This window comes from Perissodus microlepis, chromosome 14 (genome assembly GCF_051167445.1).
Source record: "Perissodus microlepis isolate ML-2025 ecotype Zambia chromosome 14, ASM5116744v1, whole genome shotgun sequence".
NCBI classification, from domain to species: domain Eukaryota; kingdom Metazoa; phylum Chordata; class Actinopteri; order Cichliformes; family Cichlidae; genus Perissodus; species Perissodus microlepis.
This window is the reverse complement of record NC_140474.1, coordinates 7,219,041-7,240,303: the sequence shown is the minus strand read 5'-3', so window position 1 is coordinate 7,240,303 and position 21,263 is coordinate 7,219,041. Positions and strand designations below refer to the sequence as shown.

Below are 21,263 nucleotides of genomic sequence, written 5' to 3'. Positions count from 1 at the left end.
AGTGTGTGTTGGGTACAAGGTAGGGTAACGTGCTTGCTATTGTGTGGCTGTATGTGAAGTAGTCCTCTTTGTACCCATCATTATGGGCATTGAATCAAGCAAGCGGGGGCTGTTGAGAAGAGGGCTCCTGGGAGGCAGGCCTTGTCCTGTCACTACCAAAAAGGACAGACAGATAATAATAGAGACATCATGAGGGCAGGAGATAGGCTTTCCTTTTCAAAGTGGAAGATAGTGAGAATTTGCAGTGTCCCATCACAACAGGCTCACATCCACTGATTGGTCCCTGGCCTGTCTTAAAAAGGACGCCTTTAACTGCTCTTTCAAAGACAACAGATGCCAGTGCAGTGTGTCTTCAGAAGCAAAATATCATACATACAGTAGGATTCTGAAAAGAGATGGCTGTTCTATTTTAGTGTTACCTGACATCAGTTGGGGAGATTTGCACATTGTAATAATTTACCTTTTTGACTGCGTGTGTGACAGCAGATGTATTACACTTTTGATATATTCAGACCTCACACAGAATGACTCATTGTTTATCAGATGTCAAAGCATAAAAAAACAACAGGCTCTCATGCAAAGAAGGTGCAAGAATGTCTCATTTCCTTCAATATATTTAGTTGAAAGAATTGTACGTTAACATCAAAGGATATATGCTTTTCAATATTTTCTGTAAATGTTCCCTCTGGTGCTGGTCAAAGTTTACATTTGACTGACATAATATACATATATATGTGTATATATGTGTATATATGTGTGTGTATATATATACATATATATATATATATATATACACATACATACACACACACACACATATATATATATATATATATATATATATATATATATATATATATATATATATATATATGTGTGTGTATGTGTATATATATATGTATGTATGTGTGTGTGTGTGTGTGTGTGTGTGTATATATTCTACTCACCAGAGAATCAAGTTTTAGGGATTGCTTTGTTTTATTATTTTCATTGCAAACCCTGTGTATAGCTTTGGTGTTATCAGCAGTAGGGAGACAGAGGTATTGAACAAACTCCAGAGAGTCACTTCAACAATCTGCAATGTTTACTGGATTAGACCTCCATGTTGTCTTCATAACTCAGTTGAACCGACTTTTGTAGACGTATCTCTCTCATCTTTTGCTCTCAACTGAATTAAATGAATTGTTTTGCTTCTGAAACCATGCACATTTTTTCTCTGCTACGCTGGAAATATATTTTGCATTCTGTTGGCCCCTGCTGGCAATGACTTTAAAGTATTATAGCATTGTTGTGCTCTTAAGAGTGCCTTTGGGTTCACTGTCAAATCCAAGCCAATTTAGGCTTCTTTTGAACAGATGATGGAGCACACATTAGGCATGCAACAGCAGCTGCTGAATGACCACAACAGTGTGGCATTCATGAAGTGCCAGGACAGGCAGGACAATGGTCTCATCCTGAAATAATTCTCTGAAAATATTGTTTGGATGTGTTTTATGAGAGAAAAACCTCAAGTCTGACATATGTTGTGTCAAATGGTTTGTAAAGGTTTTCTTTGGACAATAGCCTGTTGTTTTGTTTTGTTTCTCTTGAGTGCATTGCTGCTTTGCTTTTGAATTATTTTAACCTTTTGTCCAAAATTTCCATTAATAACAGCATAAAGTTGGACTCCCTTTGTGATAACATAGAAGTCTATTTGTCATTGGTATTGTTTTGGAGGCTGTAGTTGATTTTTCTTTTTTTAAAGTTCATCCAGGCAGTGTCAATTACTCAAAGAGCACATACTCTGACACTGTTATTTCTCCTCTTGTCTGCAGAGAAGCCAATGGCACAGGGTCCCCCAGGTGGTGTTATCGGGATCCTTGGAGGTGTTGTTGCCATTGGACTCATCATTGGCGTGGCTGTTACTGTTGTCATGGTCCATCGGCGGCAGCAGAAGACCCGCACTGAGACAGATAATGACCTGTGAGTACCAAGCCTCTCCCGGAGAATATTGCAGGGGGATGGACAGGTGGTAAGATTAGGTGTGCACTCTTTGTCACTCCACGAGAGAAAAAACACTTCGAAAAGGACGATACTCTTTTTTAGGAGAGTAAATGTGTTTGGAGACGGAGGAACGTGCTGCAGACATGTCACTGTCTTATTCTCATTTACTCTGGGAGCCAGCAGTCTCCTTTCATAAAGGTCACGGTATGAAAATGAATTTAATTGCACTAAAAAAAGAGAATGTCTATCTTCATTCACCAAAGCAGATAGAATCAATGATTTTTATTAAAGCAGCTATTAAGTGGTTGCTTGATTGTAATGTGGGCTGCAATGAGCCCATTTCCCATTAAAACACTATTGTTTTAATCACGGCTGATTGCAGGAGTATGTACTGCAGAGTCTTCTCAGGAAACATTTGCTTCTGTTGGATGGTCACAATATTGTCGAGAAGTTAAAGGAGATTACTTTGAGATTTTAAAGTTTGCAGGAGGTCCAGAGGTCGGGTCAGCCGATTGTAGAATTATGTAAATTCATTTTAATTTAAACAGTAATTAGAGTATGAACGACTTCTTTTCCATCGCTGCTTTTGCAAATAGATATACCTCAAATCAAGCACAATTTAGCAAGGCCTGTGATGCAGATCTAATGGTGAGGTATCCTACAAATGTAAACTTTGTAATGTATTCTCAAATAGATGGTGTAAGACTTCTTCTTGCATCCATTAAGACATTCAAACTGCTGAAGACACATTAAGGGGCCTTGTAACTCTGATGTTATTTACTCTGCAACACCTCCTCCGGCCAACCAGGTAATTTTGTTCTGTCTGCAAACCAGGGCCCATGACAATTTTCAGCGTTGCCAGCTGCTGCCCATACACAAAGGAGAAAACAGAAGTAGCAGAGGGTGCAGCTGAGAGAACAATAAGCAACAGAGCTGTGAAAATCTAAAATAGCTTTTCGCGTTATTTCGAGGTACTAAAAGTCTCTGCCATCTGGTTTGGAGCAATTGTCAGAAATCTGTTTTCAATGAAGAAGGAAACACGCATTCAAGTTGCGTCCTGCTAATTCCCTTCATCTAAAACACCTGGCCAGGACAGATAGCTCAGTGGTTGCCAAGGGTTTTCATGATGCTCTTGGCTATTCTGAATATACAAGATTCAAACCACATTCCCATGGGAATGATGCTGCTGTGAGCATGAGCTGGCTATCTCCCTCCCTGGGATTATTACCAAAACAACTGAAGTTGGGGGGGGTGTGCAGAATCGGGCTCAGGGTGCACATGAGCCTTTAATCAATTCAGATGATGAGATTACAATGCTTATTTTAGAGGTCCCCCTCCAGAATCTTCTAGCTTATTTGATTATTCAAAGCGGTGATGCTAACATCAGACGAGGTGTTCTGCCAGGTTTTTGGTCTCTGCCGGCTGCACGTTGTGGTGCTCTGTGGAGGCAGCAGGTCTACCAAGTCTGAGGCCACGCAGACGCAGAAACCACACTGCTTTTAGCTCTCTGCATTGCCTTTCAAGATAAATGAAGCACACAAACTCTTACCGCTCCCATTGCTTTCTGTCTCTTTCTCCCGCCTTGCTAATCTATCTTTCTTTCTCACTCTGATGCCAAAGTAACTGCTCTCTGTTTCCCACTCCACTCCCTCAGCATTGCTGTTGCTGCTGTTGCTGATAGTTGTGTGACACAGGGTCCTGAGAAGCCAGAGTCCCCCACAAGGAAAGTAGAGGCTCCTGACCCCAGTCTATCCCCTGCTGATCCCTGTACTCCTGGATCCTCTATTCTGTTGCCTGCATGTAATGGTGGCCTGCAAGTGACATACTTGAGCACACCATTGTGAGTGCTGAAAGCAGCAAATGATCAATAATCATTCACTAACGAGTCACACTGCACTTGATGCCTAAAATTTGAGCAATTTCTCTGCTTGCTTTGACAGCATACAGCAAATAAATACTTTGGAGTGAAATTTAGGCTTTACATATCAATCCGATGAATGGTAAAAAAAAAACCTCTTACATCAAATAATGACAATGATGTTTGGAAAAAAGAAAGAATGAAAATAAAGCTTGATGAAAACAGTTCCACGACCAATTAAACCTTATCAGAATTCTTTAGATGGAAAATCCAGCTCCACTTAGAGTTTATCCGATTCAGGGAGCTTGGACAGAACAGAATTACGAGGCGAGATGAGAGTTAACATACATATCAAATTGTTAATCAAACAGAAATCCGCAAGCTTATAGAGGCTTTGTTTTACATAAGCTGATGCTGAGTGATAATGTCTTTGACAGACCACACTGTCCAACCTCTCTCCTCCACCTCTTGCTCTTTTCCCTCCTTTTGTTTGCATGACTCTCATCAAATATGCATGACAACAGTTGTGCCAGTGCTGTAAATGTTGTTGTTTCCCACTAGTTTGGCATGTAATGCTTAATGTAGTGAAATGTGATTCAAAGCTTTAATTGTTCATATGAATTTTTGTCATTTTTCTGTGGCTTGTCATCAAATATGTTCAGTGTCTTACTCAGAAACTGTTTACTTGTTCTCGTTTAACCGTCTAACTATGTGGATGCAGAAAAGTTGCAAAAGAATGTGTGGGGCATATTTCAATGTAGCGGGATATTCATAGTTTTATATGAGTGTCTAATGTCAGAGTAAAGGGGAAGCATTTAGCCAGACTGTTTAATTCTGCATGTTGATGAGCTGTTAATCAAGCCTGGGCATTTGATAACATGCCTGACTGCACCACCAGTCACGCCTCTGTTTGCCCTAACAAAGCAGCACATGATGTGACTCAAAATTGGTCAATCCTAATAAATCACTGGCCCTTTAGAGGCTGCACTGGCACAATAGTCAACTGATTATCAAAATAGATGGGCATTGTCAAAGGCGATGTTCTCAGAATAATATGTTCATCGTCTTTTGCCCGGGTGTGATGTATGACCTCCAAAATGCAGAAGAGCACTGCCAATTGTGGCCAAAAAACCCCCATCTTTTGAGTGTTCCTGACATACAGCTGGTGTTGACACAGTTGTAAATACTTGCTTGCATAAATCACTTTGTTGCCAAATTTCCCAGTCATATTTACAACAGTATCTGAAAAGTATTGCATGCAGAATGTAAAACGGATGTTTAACCATGAGCCGAGAGCCCATGTCACGACACAACCATGATTAATTTGAACTGAGCACAGGTTTCAAACTTGTTCTGAGACTGAAATGTAGCATAACTGGAGGACATTTGGACAAACAAGAAGTACACAGTACTACTAAGTCAATGAAGTTAGATTTCATTTTGAGATGTAACGTTAGCAGAAGTGATTTGTGGAGACGTGATTTGTTTTTGTGTACCCTTTGGTCTATAAACTGGTCACCAGTGCTTTTCACTTTTGCTGTGTGGAGACCTTTTAAATGTGATAAATGGTAATTTCTTAATGGACACCTTCTTGCTTTAAGCTGTAACCAAAGTAGAACTGTCTTTCTTGTCTTTCTGAGTCGCTCAACATGGACTGTGTTGTACTCGGTGTGATTTCAAATTATTTGCTATTGTTATTTATGCATAAAATGGTGCTTGGTTTCTCTGTACAGAAAGTTATACATGCAGTACAAATGTTTATAACAATCACCTTATTTCTATGTTTTTGCATAGTAGTGTATGTACACTAGTAGCATTGCCTGAGGTGTTGAAAAAGGTTTGGAAAGTGACTGTTTGTGTACAACTGTAAAGTTAAGTGTTCTAAAGAGCAAAATTTTCCCCCAGCAACAGAAGTAGTTTTTGATAAACTTGTCAAAGAACAAAAACACAATTTTGCTTCATTCTTGTTTTTTCCTTTCTTCTCTTGTGAGAGGAGAAAAAAAAGCTGAGCTTTGCAGAGTAATTGTTGTCCGCCTTTTGAAAAGATCGGCGCTAGACAAAGCATGAAAGTAATTGCCTCCTAAAGATCAAATCACATTTATCCCGTCTTGCAATTAAAAGTATCATTAGCATTTAAATTGCCAAATAAGATTGTGATCAACAGAAATCAATGAGAGCACCGAGGATCGGCTCAAACACTCCACGTTTTTTCCACGAGCAGGGCTGCAGCCATACGGTGGCTCTCTAATCCAAACGCTTGTGGGAATGCGACACTTCACTTTCTCTCACATGAAGTGGACGGAAAGAGGGTTTTCAGTCACCTTCGAGAACATCTTAATTCTGAGTGTGAGCTTGAAGACTTCCTCAATGGTGCGAAAATTTCAGATAGGAAAGTCACTTTTTTGTGAGTGCATTGTAAAAGTCATTTTCTTTGCTGTAAATCTTCCCTCACAGACTACTCTTCTCAGTTTAAGGATTAGTTATGTTTTCTCCATGCTATCCCCTTTAAATCTCCCCCTAAGCTGCCCTGAGCCTTTTGTAGCCAACAGAGCGAGGAGGAGCAAGGTCTTCAAGGTGGATGTCTGAGTAGGAAACACTGCAAACTTGAATGTAGCTTATGGTTCCCTGCCCAGTGCTTTCTGCTCCCCACGGGCTTGTGTTGCTTGTCAGCTTTCATTAGTGTCTGCGTTTTCACAGAGCCAACGCCCCCATGCTGCCTGCATCACATTCAGCACTAAGGAAGTACGAGATGCACATGTGGTGGTCAAGCTGTGCGGGACCACAACGTAGCTTATTAATGACTGATTGAGATCGCATCATCTGCATTCCTGAAGACCGCACAGATCTGTAGCAGTGAATATTTCGCTCATTTTTACATGTTGACGTACAAATATTAGCAGAAAACATCTCCAATATTCAGTCTTTTTCAGGGGGTTGATATATTATGCATTACACCTTTACAAATTCCAAAATTGCAGTTTGAACAAAAAGCTTTTCCTTCCAGAAATTTTAAACCAAGAGCATGTGCACATATTAAAACATATTTTTTTAGTTTAAAACTAACCCACTTACTTGCCGTGAGAATAATAATGGATTTTCTGTGTGAATAAATGTGAGCTTGATATCAATATTTCAGGTATGTTCATTCTGCTTCTACTTCCTAATAATGTGGTTTAGATGGCCACGCATAACAGCTGGCTAATTTAAAATCTGTCTGATCCTCTGACCACTTCTTTTGGCACAACACAGAGTGTTGCTGTGGAAGATCTGAGCAATTACTTGGAGTTCCAAATTATTTTTGCTAAAGGAAATTATGGACCTCAACTAAGACATTCAAACCCAAACTAGAATAAACAGTAATCTGCAAGATAATGATTGCTTATTTTCCTTGATTTTTGATTGCGGTGCTAATGGACACTGGTTTGACTCACAGTAAAAAAAGACAAAGAAAAAAAGGAACAGCAACAAAACTCCAAACCCAGATTGTAGCTGTTTTTTTCCCCTTCCTGCTAACTGTACACTTTTTTATGATTATCTAGACAACTCCCTAGCAAGCATTAGTCCTGTCACTGGTAAATTGAAAAAGGTAGACTGCACTGCAACCTTGATGCGACTTTTGTTGTGATTTGGCGCTATATAAATAAAATTGAATTGAATTGAATTGAATTAAAACACAGAGATGGTGGATAGAGTTGTTTTTGGATATTTTTCAAAAGTGGCTGCTACATCATAACATGCAACCATTAAATCTTAAACATACATTTTACTTTTGACCTTTTCTTGTTTTTTTTCTACTTCCTCCCCTACTAGTATACTTCATTAATAATATACATACCAAGTTCTTTATATTATTAATATAAAATACGGAATTGATATGCCGACTGAATGACCGGCCACACACATGCTGTATATCTATCTTGGTATTTTCTTGCGTGAGCTGTAGCTGTAGCTGTGCTATACGTTTGCCTCTCTGCACTTCATGAAACGCTTGTGCTACTTTTTGGTCTGTTTTCCCACCCTTGTGTCAAACAGTAGTGACAGTCTATGCACTGATGTTCTCCTGAGACTGCTTCTTGTGTGTAATGTGATTACAAAAGTAGCTGGATGACAGGGAGAAAGTTGTTGCCGTGGGGTGGTAGTCATGAGACGAGGGAATTTCTTCATGTTTGGTCAGATTTAATAAACTCACTCCGCATAAGGGGCCCCAGCACACTACCTATTTGAACAAGCTCCTTTGCAATAAAATGCAATCATTGGAGGTCCTATGGGATCAAACGTAAGTTCAAACGAATTCAGCAAATCATACATAAAAAAATCAGATTTCATCCTGCTTGAATAAACCTGTCGAATCCCGATGATGCATAACTGATTTATCTCAAACTACAGTAAAATCAAAATCCAGTCAGGCATAATGTTGTAATGCTGCATGTCTTTTTATAAAATTCCAGTTAGGTCATTGCATGATGTTCATTAGTGTTATGTTTCAGCAAACTGAAAAAAGACCGTTATCTGTTGTCTCACATACACGAGACAGACAGAAGCAAAAAATTACACTTAGTATCACACATTTCATGGATACGAATGATCTTGTCTTGTCTTAAGTTCTCACCTGTATCAGAATCCAGTAAGTCATAAGCAGTGAATTATAATACTTTATAATGAGCACACTGCTGTACCTGTGAAAACCGCATTCCCACAAGACTCATAATTATCTGTCTCAGGAAAAAATGAATGTTTCTCCTCTCAAAGCTCTGCAGCGGAAGGCGTTATTGTTGAAGAGCTAGTGTGCTGAATGCTGCTTTTCTGTGCATTTGCTGTGCCTCTGTGCTGCAGGCAGGCTGAGGAGGGTGCCACATGAATCTGGCAGTGGCACGGCAGCCCTGTCTGGAGACAAGGTGATACGGACTGGAAATAATGAGCGTGAAAGAAAGAGTTAAGAGGTGCACTCATGCACAAATTTTCTGCACATTAAAACGGCAGCATGGCCTTGCGGAAAGGTCATGTTATTCAATAAGGACGTGAACCAGTGCGAATGGGAGGCGGGAGGAGCTGGAGATAATGCATGTAGGTACACAGCTCAGTGTCTGTGCTCCACTTCATTATCTTTGATCACTCCTGATATCATGTCAGAATACGACAGATGACATCTGACTGCCAGCGTGTTTGAGGCAAGGGGTTTTCTTTATAACGATTCCGTAGCAACAACCCTTCTGCTTCCTTGTCTGAAATAATTATACAGATACACATCAAACTATTTCAGCAGAATGCTTTCAGTTACCGCTGTCTTTCCTGATCACATTTTATTTCAGTAATTTTCTATAATAACTCAGAATGACTCTGTACAGAGTGGCTTTTACCTCCATCGAAATTTGATTGTTGGTGATTTACGGAAAACGGTTGCTTACTCCATTGTTAATAGCGGCGTGTAAACGAGCACAGGTGTTCAGTTTTTGAGGCTTTGTTCTTACCCAGGTGTGCCAACAGAGGGGTGGGGTGAGTGCCTTGGGATTAGAGGATGTTAGTACCAGGGATCCTGAAAAAGGTGGAGAGCTGAAGCCGCCTGCCGTGCTCTCCGTGTCACAGCTCAGGACTATATGTCAAACAAACAGTCGCTGCACAGTAGGCAGGGTGTTTGTCCACGTGGCACTCTGGATGAGGCTCAAACCACCCTTGACTCACACATGCCCTTCTCCCTGCCCCCTATACCCCCTCCATTCCTATCTCCTCACTTCAGTCCAATTACAGCCTACTCTCATTAGCACAGTGTCTCTCCAGCGAGAGCCTTTGAAAGGGCAGGGATGGCTGCTGCTGCAACAAAGCCACCAACACGAGATCTATCAAAATCCAAGGAAAGAGTGAAAAAGGCAAGTGCAGGCAGGACTTCTCATTATAGAGTGGTGTAGAAGGTGAGGGACGTAAAGAGTGGCGATCCCTTACTGTGCTGAGTGTCATGTTATCTTTTTACTCTCTTAACAGGACTGACCTCCCACCTGCGCACAAACCAGCCCCTCCTCCACCCAAAAAGAAGAACAGTGACATGAAGGGACACTTGACATCTGATGACATCCAGGTAAGCTCCTCCCCCTACTTCTTTTCCTTGCTTATTCTCCTGATCCAACACAAGGTATGACAACTTTGGCAGTATCTGTCTCTTTCATATGAAATCCAAGCCCAAATATATTTTTAACAAAAGAGTGATGTGATGCTTTTTACCTCCATATATCTTTAAGAGCAGTGAACCAGCTTAGGTCTCTTTTTGTTTTTGGAAAGTTATTTTCATTTATTGGATTTTCAGGTGAATTTTTAAATCGCAAAAATGTCAGTTTAGTGCCGTGAGCCTTTTGTGTGTGTGTGTGTGTAGGTGTGTGTGTTTCTCGTCTTACACAGCTGTCCAAAGCAACTGTCACAAAGACGGTGAATAAAGTTAGCTGAATATAGAAATGTCACATTCTCCAAGTGAAGCCAATGACATGTAACATAATTATCCATGTGTGTAATTAATTTCGCTCTTAATAAATAAAGTAATTGTCAGTGGGCAATTTTTGACATATAAATAACGACCTTGCACTGCAGCAGGGATATGAAAAAGAACTTTGTTGCTTATAAAAGTATTGTCAGAGATTTCTATCTGTACTTTGAATATGCTGTGCAGAGAGTCTTTGACTTTGTCCATTTTATTATTTAATCACTGCACACAGTACAAGTGCAGTATGTTAAATGAAGCTGTTTATAGCTTAGTAAATGAGTGCTGAAGATTGCAGTGTGACTCGAGTTTGATAAACAGCTTAATTTCTCACAGACTTTTAACCTCAAGACATGTTTTCATCATTTTAACAAGCAGTGTTTTTTATGTTAATCAGTGACAAACTTACTTGTCACTGATGGGAATCTAGTGATTCTCATCAGTGATAATTTGTTCATCCCAACTTTGAAGACTGCTGCTGAATCCATGGAAGTTGTACTGTCTGAATGTACAATAACAAACATGCAGAGCCTGGAGTGGTTGCACGGGAACCGCTTTTTACAGTGCTCCCTCCCGCTGAATTTACTTCCTGGCAACATTAAAGAAATTTGCAATTTTCTCAAGTCCCCAAATTTTACTGTCTCTAATTCTAAGCAGATTTGAGTATACTCCATTCAGACCTCATTTATATTGTCAGTACTGGAATGTGCTGTCATCTGGAAAAGATTAAAATAATAATTGATGGTGAAATGGTGGCAATAACATCTTTAAAAGCAAAGAAAAAAGCAGCAGTCAATCACTGGTTGTGTTAATGGCAAAAAAATTGAATAAAAGTCACATGCTCTAATATTAATATATCGGGTGTATTATATGCAGCCAGTATAAAGTAAGATGGCCACTCATGTGCTCTTCCACGTTATGAAAGTGCAGTTAAACCTCAAACTGCCTTTGGTGAAAAAGTATTCTGAACATGCCCTTGGAATTTGAAACCTCGCTTTCCATGGTCACACTGATTCTGCATAGCCTCCCTATTCATGTTTGGCTCCCGGTCTGTGTGGCCACTAGAACATTTTTTAATTTCTTGTCGAGCTTCCATGAGAACACAATCCTTATATTGCATTAGGCTGTTTAAATAGCACAGAACCAGTACTATGTAATTGTATTCCTGGATGTTCTGCCTCAACCAGCCCGATAGCTTTCCAATCTGCTTATTGCAAACTTTACTGTAGCACAAGCTGTAGTGTAGGAAAACAAAAGTTACTCTCATAAGAATGAATGTGCAGCACTATTTACATGTGAAGTGTCATCAGGAGTGTGCAGAGGTTGCAGTGACTTTTACTGTTGTCAAGGACCCCAGTATGTGAGAAACTGAGGAGCTAAAAAAGTTTTAAAAAATAGAGCTATTAGGCTCTGAATAATTAAAGAGTCACGTAACTGTCAAGTTGGTCACCACCTATCAGCACTGCTGAGAATTTAAATCAAACTTTGATACTTTTCATAAGCCCAAGGTCAAACTGCTAGGCATCTGGGCAGAGAAAGTCGTGGAGAGAGGGGAAATAATGCGCTCTTCTTCCTGCACAACTACTGCAGAAGATGACTTGAGCAAGGCATCGTAACCCTGACTGGTGATTAGCATAAAAATGAGGTTTTAATGGTCACATTACAGGATTTAATGTGTTTGGTTTTATGGCTGCCATTGCTTTAAAAGAAGGTGCACGTTTAGCAAACTTACATCTGGATAGATAAAAGTAACAAAAAAACCCCAAAACAAAACAAGAAAACATCACGGCAGGTTTATTACACAGTGAGTAGAGAATGCATAGATAAGCAATCCTTCCCCCCCACCCCAACTCTCCAATAAAAGGTTAAAATGTCCAAGCAGAACCTGGTGTATGGATAGCTTCTTTTTAAACATGCTTTTATGAACTACATTTTTAAAATGTCCATAAATACAAACAAGTTGTTAAGAAATAATCTTATCTACAACTTTTAATCATACCGTATACCAGAAAAAAAAGTCTCTTGGTCGTGCCGTCATCAGTTCAGCTGGACAAGTTCATGCCCCAAAGCCTGTCAATCATCATGATTAGCTGTTTCTTTAAATTATACTGATCAGCATCTGCAGAGCCACCAGGCAATTTGTAATGACATAGTTCTAATTATTGTTCGCTGCTATTTTTTGCTCCGGGTTTAGCTTTTCAAGGGTTTCCTTTTGAGAATGAACTCGATGAAAAGCTAAGAAATGGACTATTTGAAAGAGAAATGATATCAGGGATAATTTTTCACCTTCAAATGTAGTGAAAAGATTTGGTGGGTTATGCAGCATATCTGAATGTTACAACTGGTCTTAAACAGCTTGGTATTCGGGCATAGGTTGCTTGGTCACTTCATTGGGCGACAGAGCCAAAGTATCAGTGTGTGCTTCCTACAATTAAATGTTGTGTATTTCTGTGAATTAGACTTTGACAGCCAAACTCACTATCAGGGAGTTCAGCGTCTTTATAGCTCGAACAAACGTTTCCCCCCAAGTAATTGCATATGAAGTCTGGCACTCAGCTCACTGTTTGACCACTCAACCATTAAATGCTTCACCTTTTGATGTAACGTGAGTAGAAAAGTTCACACCACCCAGATACATATTGTCATTCAAAAGCTTTTTTTTTCTTGAGTGGATGAAAAAAACAGATTAAACAGAATTTGCAGGTATGAAGAGGGAAAACCATTGTTCAGCAACCATTATGAGTCTCACATTTTCATTGATAACCTCATTGTTCCGAGTGACTTTAATTTCTTTCATTAACTCTTATTTCTTTTCATTGCAAAATGTGCAGGTCTGACAAACGTTCTATGAAGGTTTCGCCTTCATTTGTCATTAAAATATTAATTAATTCCTTTATGCCATTAAGCTTCTCTATAGACTGTTTTGAGTACCCCACCTAAGAAACACTTTCAAGGTACTTTGATGTCAGAAGCATCAAATTTTGCTTTTGTGATTATGACAGGTTTTGACAAATCAATTAGAGGTACTCTGTGGGAAAAGTCTAAGACAGACAACCTGGTGAAAAGGAAAACTATAGGAGTGGCCCCCTTCCCTCACACAAACCCACCCTTCAAAACACTGTGCCTATTATGCCACAGAAAACTTGTGAAACAGCCAAATGTTTATTTCTAAAGTGAGAACCTTAACCCTCACACCTTGTAGATTTACAGTCATTACCCAATCTGAATATTTATCAGCGCCTAAGCGAATTATGTACGGAAATTATAGTGCAACTCAAGTTGTTTTGGAATTTACATTGAGAGAAACCTGCAATTAATATGAACCTCAAGAAGCTTCTCCACTGACAAGATTTCCATATAACTAAGTCTTTCAGGCATCACATGAAGATACAGAACCAACCGAGACAGTATAGCTGTTCAGAAGAAATAGGTCAAGTTTTCTAGGATGATTATACAACCTACCTGTTAACCTACCTTTCCAAGTGCGCATGTGGAAGACCACTGGAGGTGTTTAATGTCTCATTCTCACTACCCTTTTTAATTAAACAAAACCATAAATAATGTGACACCACCTGTTGTTTATCAAGACTTTTATGTTGCATGTAATAGGTTACAGATTACAATTGAGTTGGCCTGAATTGACTTGACTTTATTGGTTTTCGATCTTTTCCTCTGGTTTACATTGAGTGCATTGATGTTTTCCCCCTGGGCAACCATGATTTACTCTGTACGCTCATGCTAGTGCCCTTTTCTGATTTCTGAGGCAAAATGTTGTTGAATTTCCAGCACTGAAAGGAACTGTTGTCCAGCGACAAAGCCACCTGCTTTGGTGTGGTCAGCTGGTCATAGACGTGCTAGACAGGTTTCTTAGAGTGATTTGACAAGCTGATGAGAGGGGGAGTAAATACAGACAAGAGAACCAAATGAATTGAGCCTGTTTAGACACAGCTGTTTTAATCCATTCCTCTGGATGGTATGGCAGCCAAATTTGTGCCAGCTGCTTTGCAGACCTGCATTGTCCAGGATTCCCACTAACTGAAGCTACAGTGTAAAATCATGCAAACCAACATACTGATCGGATCGTTGTCTGTCTACAGAAAGACTTTGGTGTTAACCAAAAAGATATTCATCTACAATCTCAATGTAACTGTAATTCCCCAGAAATTATGATGGATTACGATTTAATTTATTTTATAATATAGTACCATACTCCATTAAAGGTAATTAGTCACCCTTGAGAAACTGACATATGTTGAATGGTCACCACAGAACATCATGCTCTGCAAGTCCACTGATTAAGGATGTAGGTTAATTTTGAATTTAATTCCCAAGGTTTCTGAATCTAGCTAAACCCCCTCTTTATTTATGCAACACTTTGAAACAGGTTTTTGTGTCTTTTAGAACCATATTGCTCTTTTATTTACATAAATAAAATAACATCTGACTTAATGGAGACTTAAAGAGCTTGCACCCTAAGCAAAAAATAAATAAAGAAAACATGTGAAATGAAAATTTAGCATTTGTACCTAAACCTTAATCCTTCAAACACAATGAAAATGTTTACGTTCTACCTTTTAAAATATCTATACAAAGGGATTTAAAGAAACATTTAAGAATCAAAATAGATCACCACTATAACTTAAAAATAAAACACAGTTTAAACCTTTTTGAAAACAAAAGTAGAAAATGTAAAAGCAGAATTTATATTATGTTGTGCTGGACTACATTTTCTTAGATGTACCTAATGAAATGTCTGTACCATATTAAAATGGTTTCAGTAAGCCTTGTCTACATAGGCAAACTATTCTTTTCAAATAGTTTATGTATGTCAGGTTTATGTAAGAAATGAAATCCCTCTGTAATATAGTGGCTATGCATCTCAGCTAGCTCTTGCAGCTTTACAGTTACTTTAGCATTTAAGCTCAGATGTTTCAAAAGTTTGCATCATATATTTATGTGATCTGGAAGTGATTCATTTGACAAAATTACTTTGATGCACATAAGAACTTTAGGTTCAACGGAGCTGCTGAAGTTCAAACTGCTGTCAAGCTGTATTCTCTGTCGGATGCGAGATTAACGTTGCTGATTTCTGTTCATTACCACAGACACACAAAAAAAATGTGAGCAACAACTGTCAACATAATGTTTTGCTGCTGATGTGTTTTAATTAATGCGCATGCAATAAGAGGTAGCAGTTCACACTCATAGACTAATTGCAAAGTTAACCTTGGTGAGGGCTGCAGAGCTGGCTGATCTATCCCGGATTCGAGCTCATTATAAGTCACGCTGAGCTCTTGGTGTTTCCCGTAGGTGGTTCATCTCGACAAGGAGGAAGAAATGCAGAAGCTTCCTCTTCAGCCTCCTTATTACGACATGGCACCCTCTGAGTCGACCCCCTTCACCGATAAGCCGGTGAGTACTGATGCCATGAGCGGAGTCACGTGAGCTTCACTATGGAGGGGTCATCCACAGCTGCTGCCTTTGGTCAGTAGTAACTGCTGCTGAAAGGGTGAATATTTGGTGAGGTTCTGCTTGGTGATTTACAATGAACGGTGCTTCTGTACAGTCACTGAGGAGCTTTCATTTTTGCTTGTCTGGTGTTATGAGTAGATGCTGACCAGTAAATCCACTGGGCGGTTTGACTAAGCTTCTTATCTCATCATCAAAATCAGCACCTCTCATCTTCTATGTAAACCTGGCCAGCCGCCATCCTCTCTCTTTCTCTCTCTGTGGACGATTTCATGTTCTGACCCCGACGGCCTGCCCTCTGCCTCACCTCCCCTACTCCTCCTCTAATCCATCGTAATTACTTGTGGGTTTGCCAGGCAACCGTCTGCAGATACGTTACAGTGTGGTGCTCCACAGCACATCATCACCCCTGAGTCTTAACTGTTGACTATGAAATGTTTGACTTGTTGTATCAGATGCCTCTGCTAACTGTGGGGAAACCTCCCTCAGTGGCACAGATGCTTGAGAGCACTGAGGGCTTTATTTGCTTTGGCAGCATTTCTTTCTGAGATGAATTTAAAAAACAACAACAACCAGGATTTTAGACAATGTGTGTGGATGTGCAAGCTTCTGCATGTTGTGTGTGCTGGCTGAAAACAAAATCATTTTCACTGTGTCTCTTGGTAATGTGACAATTTGTAACCACACAATTGCTAAGTTTCTTTCTTTCTTCAGTCTCAGTTTTACTTATTTGGTAAGCAGTGTCGTGCAAAATGCAACTTGCTCAAATGCGTAACAACACGTGGGTATCAACTGTATCTTAATGAGATCAACTTATAGCTCCTTAGTTTTATGCCAATATTCCTTCACAAATCCAGAACCATTTGGAAAGTTATTTTAAATTTTGATTATTAAAGGTTAAGCTGATATGTTGACTTAAGTCAGGTTGTATGTGTTGCCCTTGTGCATGATGGAACTTCACAATTCAAATTAAAAGCCACATCAGTGTGACACAACTGCTGACATGCTATTCTCTATTGTTTCTGCTTTTTAGCATCCCATTTTCTGGCTACTTGAAATCATGACAAGATATCAGTGCATCAGTGTACAGGACCTGCGTACTTACAGCCTACAGACATGTTTTAAGTAGTGCTGCCAGCGTTAATCTCGTTAAAATAGCGTTAACGCTATAACCGCATTAACGCGCCAAATCTGTTAGCGAGTTAGCGCCGATCGCCCTGTGCGTGGGGCCGCATGGCGTCAATGCATTAGCGCCGTGCAGCCCCATGCACGGGGCGATCCGCGCTAACTCGCTAATGGAGATTTGCCGTGTTAATACGGTTATGGCGTTAACGTCATTTCAACGAGATTAACGCTGACAGCACTAGTTTTAAGATAAAAGTTCCTGTGTTGAATATTTATTAATTTATTGATGTCTGACATTTTGTTAAAAAAATTATTCAGAACGTTTGAAATTGCATCTTATACATTCTCACTTATTGAGGACAGCAATTCTAAAAGCCTATTTCAAAAGTTTAACTATTAAACGCAAGACTTGTTTTTATACAAAAACTCCATTCATAGCGTATAGTGACTGTAGCTTTCCAGATCGCACTTATGTAAGTTGGGCACTAGTCTTGCAATTCCTATTGCGGGTACTTTTCAGACTTTCAACCTAGAGAAACAAACTTGCAGCAAATAAATCAGAAAACTTCACTGCATTGTCAAACTCTGAATATACATCATCTAAGCAGTGACGGTCAAAGTAACTCAAAGGCATTTTTAAATGGAAGGAGGCTTTAAATCTATAGTGTTCAACTGTTTCAGAGGATTAATTAACCTTTTTTAACTATTTAAATGTGGTCTGGATTTGCTTTCAGTGAGAACCAATGAACTTAGAGCTGGGTGTCACTGACAAGGTCAGTAATTCAGAAATTAATCAAGCACGCCAGTAAAAATCTGGAATCCTTGAAGTATGGTTTTAGAGTAAACTAGATATTAAATATACATTTTTTCTTTCTCTAAAGTGCATATCTTTTGAAGGACTTAAATCATCGTAATTTAATTTAGTGTCAAAGTAAAGAGCCTGTTTTATGCTCATTTACAGGTCCGTAGTTTTGTTTCAGGTACTTATAAGAATAGGTCTACCTGTTTCAGTATTCATAAAACACAATATATCAGTTTCATAAAACTTCTGCATAGCTGTCACCTGGCATTAAAACCCAGACTTTCAGATTCAGAATAAGAAAAATCCTTTAGAAGTCACACTGTTTCACATACCACAAAATGACCTATATCACAACCATATCATTTGTATGTGTTTAAAAAAAAAGCTAGCAGAGTTATAGGTCTCACTACAGCACAAGAGACTGCATTAAAACACAATGTGTTAGATATATTTTCTGGTTTGGGTCCACTTGTCCTGTTAGAGGAAAGGGTCACTGTAAATCAATATAAAGTTGTTCTATGTGATCACCTCTAACCTCCTATGAAACATCTTCCAGAAAGACAATGCCTCAATAAACTGGCTCTAGTAGTTTACTGAATAGTTTTTTCGAAGGATCAAGTCATATGACGAATTTGGCTTTCAGTCACCAGATCTCATCACAAACAAACACGTCTTTAGACGTCACTTTTTCAAAGCATTGGCAAACATCCGCAGCTCTACAGCCTGCTAATCCGAGGATGTTATTGTTCTGAGGACATAAACACACACACACACAGACACACATATACAGTATACATATCTACACAATTTAGAGGTAGCAGAAGTGACTCTAGCGGGTAAAATAAAAGTGGTGGACTGTGAGACAGCTGAAATAATGTTTAGATTTTCTCTCTAACCAAGTGTTTCCCAACCACTGGGCAAAAAATGATCAGGTGTGCCACCTAATTAGTACTCTAAGTCAGAGGTCCCCAACCTTTTTTCCGCGACGGACCGATTTACATCCGACAATGTTTTCACAACAATGTTTTATTTTGTTGTATTTATTTTATTTTGTTATGTTTATCTACGAAATACATACAATAAATATAAATAATAAATATATATATACAATAAACAAACACAACCCTGAAAACCATAAATTTCACACCCGAGTCTCTCGCGGCCCGGTACCAAACGACTCCGGTCCGTGGCCTGGGGGTTAGGGACCGCTGCTCTAAGCAATCGGCGTGAGTCACAGGTGCATTCTCTTCCACTAGAGGGCAGTACAACTACCTGCTCTAATTAAATAGGTTGCCAAATGCCAGTGAAACAGAAGAAGACTGAGAAGAAATTACATAATAGTTAAGCTGTGAGACCATGCAGTGCATAATAGCAATAGTTAAATATTTGAAAAGAAAAAGTAATCAATCTAACCTGGGTCCTGGAGGAAATTCTGACCCAGATAAAGGCCCTAGCATGAGTAGTGCTCAGAAGAAAGCAAAAAATGTGATATATGTGCCGTGGCTCCAAGGTTGGGAAACACTGCTCTAACCATTAGGGTAAAAATGCTTTGTTACGTTCTAAGCCTAACTAACTCATGCATAAAAGTACAAATAATAAAAAAAGAAATAAATAAAAACCACACTGATGTTATATTGATGCCACCAACTTCAATATATTAGCCTGTCAGCTAACCTTGTTAAAACTCCTTTGCATTTTTGGTGCACTTTATAAATGACTCATTCTCACCGAACTTGAGGGATAACTCAATTACTATCATTCTTTTCCCTGGGAGAATTGATTTTGATTTTCTGTGTAGTTATTCAAGGATATTAAACTATCATCTTCAATTCTATGCTCAAAGGGACTGGATGTTTAATTCAGATAATCCTTGGACACCAAGGGTAGATCTTCCTAAGATTTATTTCTTATCTCTGATAACATTCCACTTAAATTGAAGTTTAGGGCTGCTCTTAAGATGAATAGGGTATCACTGAGGTTTTCAAAACACTATTTGTGAAAGACATGCATTGACTGCTGAGCGTCGAGTGTTACTAATGATGATTCTCTAGGGGCAAAACACTATCTGCCAATTTTGAATGCAATGTGGCTGTAATTTTCCCCCTGATTGCACTCCGGTCATGACAAATACTCTCGATATTTAAATATCCAGTGAGTGCAGAGTGTGAGCGGCGGGGAAATATGCAATAGTGGAGAGATTGCAAAGTAGATTTAAATTATTTACAGGAGATTCTGTAAAAGCTTCAGTCATTTCTACGTAATCTTTTCTCAGATGGAATTAAAGTACATTGATGCAACACGTATCATTTCATTCCATTTCTCGTTCACAAGTCTTTACCACGCAGCTTTAGATGTGGTGCATTTGTGCTTTGCATTTACTTAACCACTCTCAATTTTACTCCACTGATTTCATTACAGCAAGCATTTTGTTTGTGGGTTGTACAATCAGTTCAGAGACACTTTGAACCCTGTTGTTCTGTTTTTAAAAAACTTACATTTTATTTCATCATCATTGCCTATCTGAGCTCTGTTTAGATTGTTTATTTTATTAAAATACGGAAAATCAAATAAATCCATTTTCACTTTTCCTACATAAGATACATTTTAAAGGGGGCACAAGATATTATGTTGGTTTTCTACAGTTTTCGGCTGTTTTCAATTGATAAATGATAAACGAAATCACCTTTTTTTGTTTTTGTAAATTTTTATTAATGGAGGAAAAACGTGTTTTGTTTTGTTTTATTGGATTTGGATAAAGAGCGTTCAAAGCTGTCATTGTCATTTATTGATCACTCCATTAAGGTCATTTGCTCAATCATCCACTTGGCCAATTCCTCATCGAGTCAGTCATTGGATTTGTTTTTTGTGCTCAGTGGTCGAATTCTAGTTGAATGAAGGTCTTTGTCTATGTTTACATGCACACTGAAATATCAGCACAATGGAAGCCACACAAGCATCTCCATTAACTCGCGTCTGGGCTTTGCAAGTATCTCCGTGTGCCACAGGGTAACCGTGGTTGCCAATGTAAACAGTTAATTCAGACTGTGATCAGGACACATTTATTAGTTTCATTGTAGTCTGAAGGATTACATGGACATGTGTTCAGTATAATCCAAGCATTAGAGCTGCGCATGCCCGCAGTGGGCTTGGCTTGTTTTGTGTTTGTTTCCGTTGGAATCCAGTTTTCATGACTATCAAATGTACATGATTTCCTGGATATACATAGATGAGCTATACACACATAATCTTAAGAAAAAAAATAGCAGCTGGACCAAAATATGTTCCTGTTGCACATGCCAACACTTTATGGATAAATATGGAAAAATAATAGAATAATGGTATGTGCATAGTAAACAAAGATTAAGTTCTTTTCCATCTCTAATTTTTAATTTAATATATAATAATTTCCCCACTGTTGTGATTTTCTGTTCAACGACTCCATTGCTGGCTCGTCATAATAATTTTCACCTTTCACGTTTTCTTTTCCCCCCATGCGCACACATTTTTCTTTGTCTTCCACTCTAACACTGCTGCTCACACACTCAAAATGTCCCCACGACCAT

At 39.0% G+C, this 21,263-nt stretch overlaps 1 protein-coding gene across 3 annotated transcripts in view; it reads left to right on the top strand.

The window, feature by feature from the left end:
• The window catches only part of nectin1b (nectin cell adhesion molecule 1b), a 158,780-nt gene that overhangs the window by 121,940 nt on the left and 15,577 nt on the right, over positions 1-21,263 (top strand). For 2 of the 3 annotated variants that reach the window (XM_084950602.1, XM_084950604.1), the window contains exons 6-8: positions 1,815-1,962; positions 9,818-9,911; positions 15,615-15,716. In XM_084950602.1, coding sequence (XP_084806728.1) covers positions 1,815-1,962; positions 9,818-9,911; positions 15,615-15,716 — 344 coding nt within the window. Of the gene's footprint in view, positions 1-1,814; positions 1,963-3,637; positions 3,704-9,814; positions 9,912-15,614; positions 15,717-21,263 lie in introns of all 3 variants that reach the window. The other variant, XM_084950605.1, reaches the window with a different exon arrangement.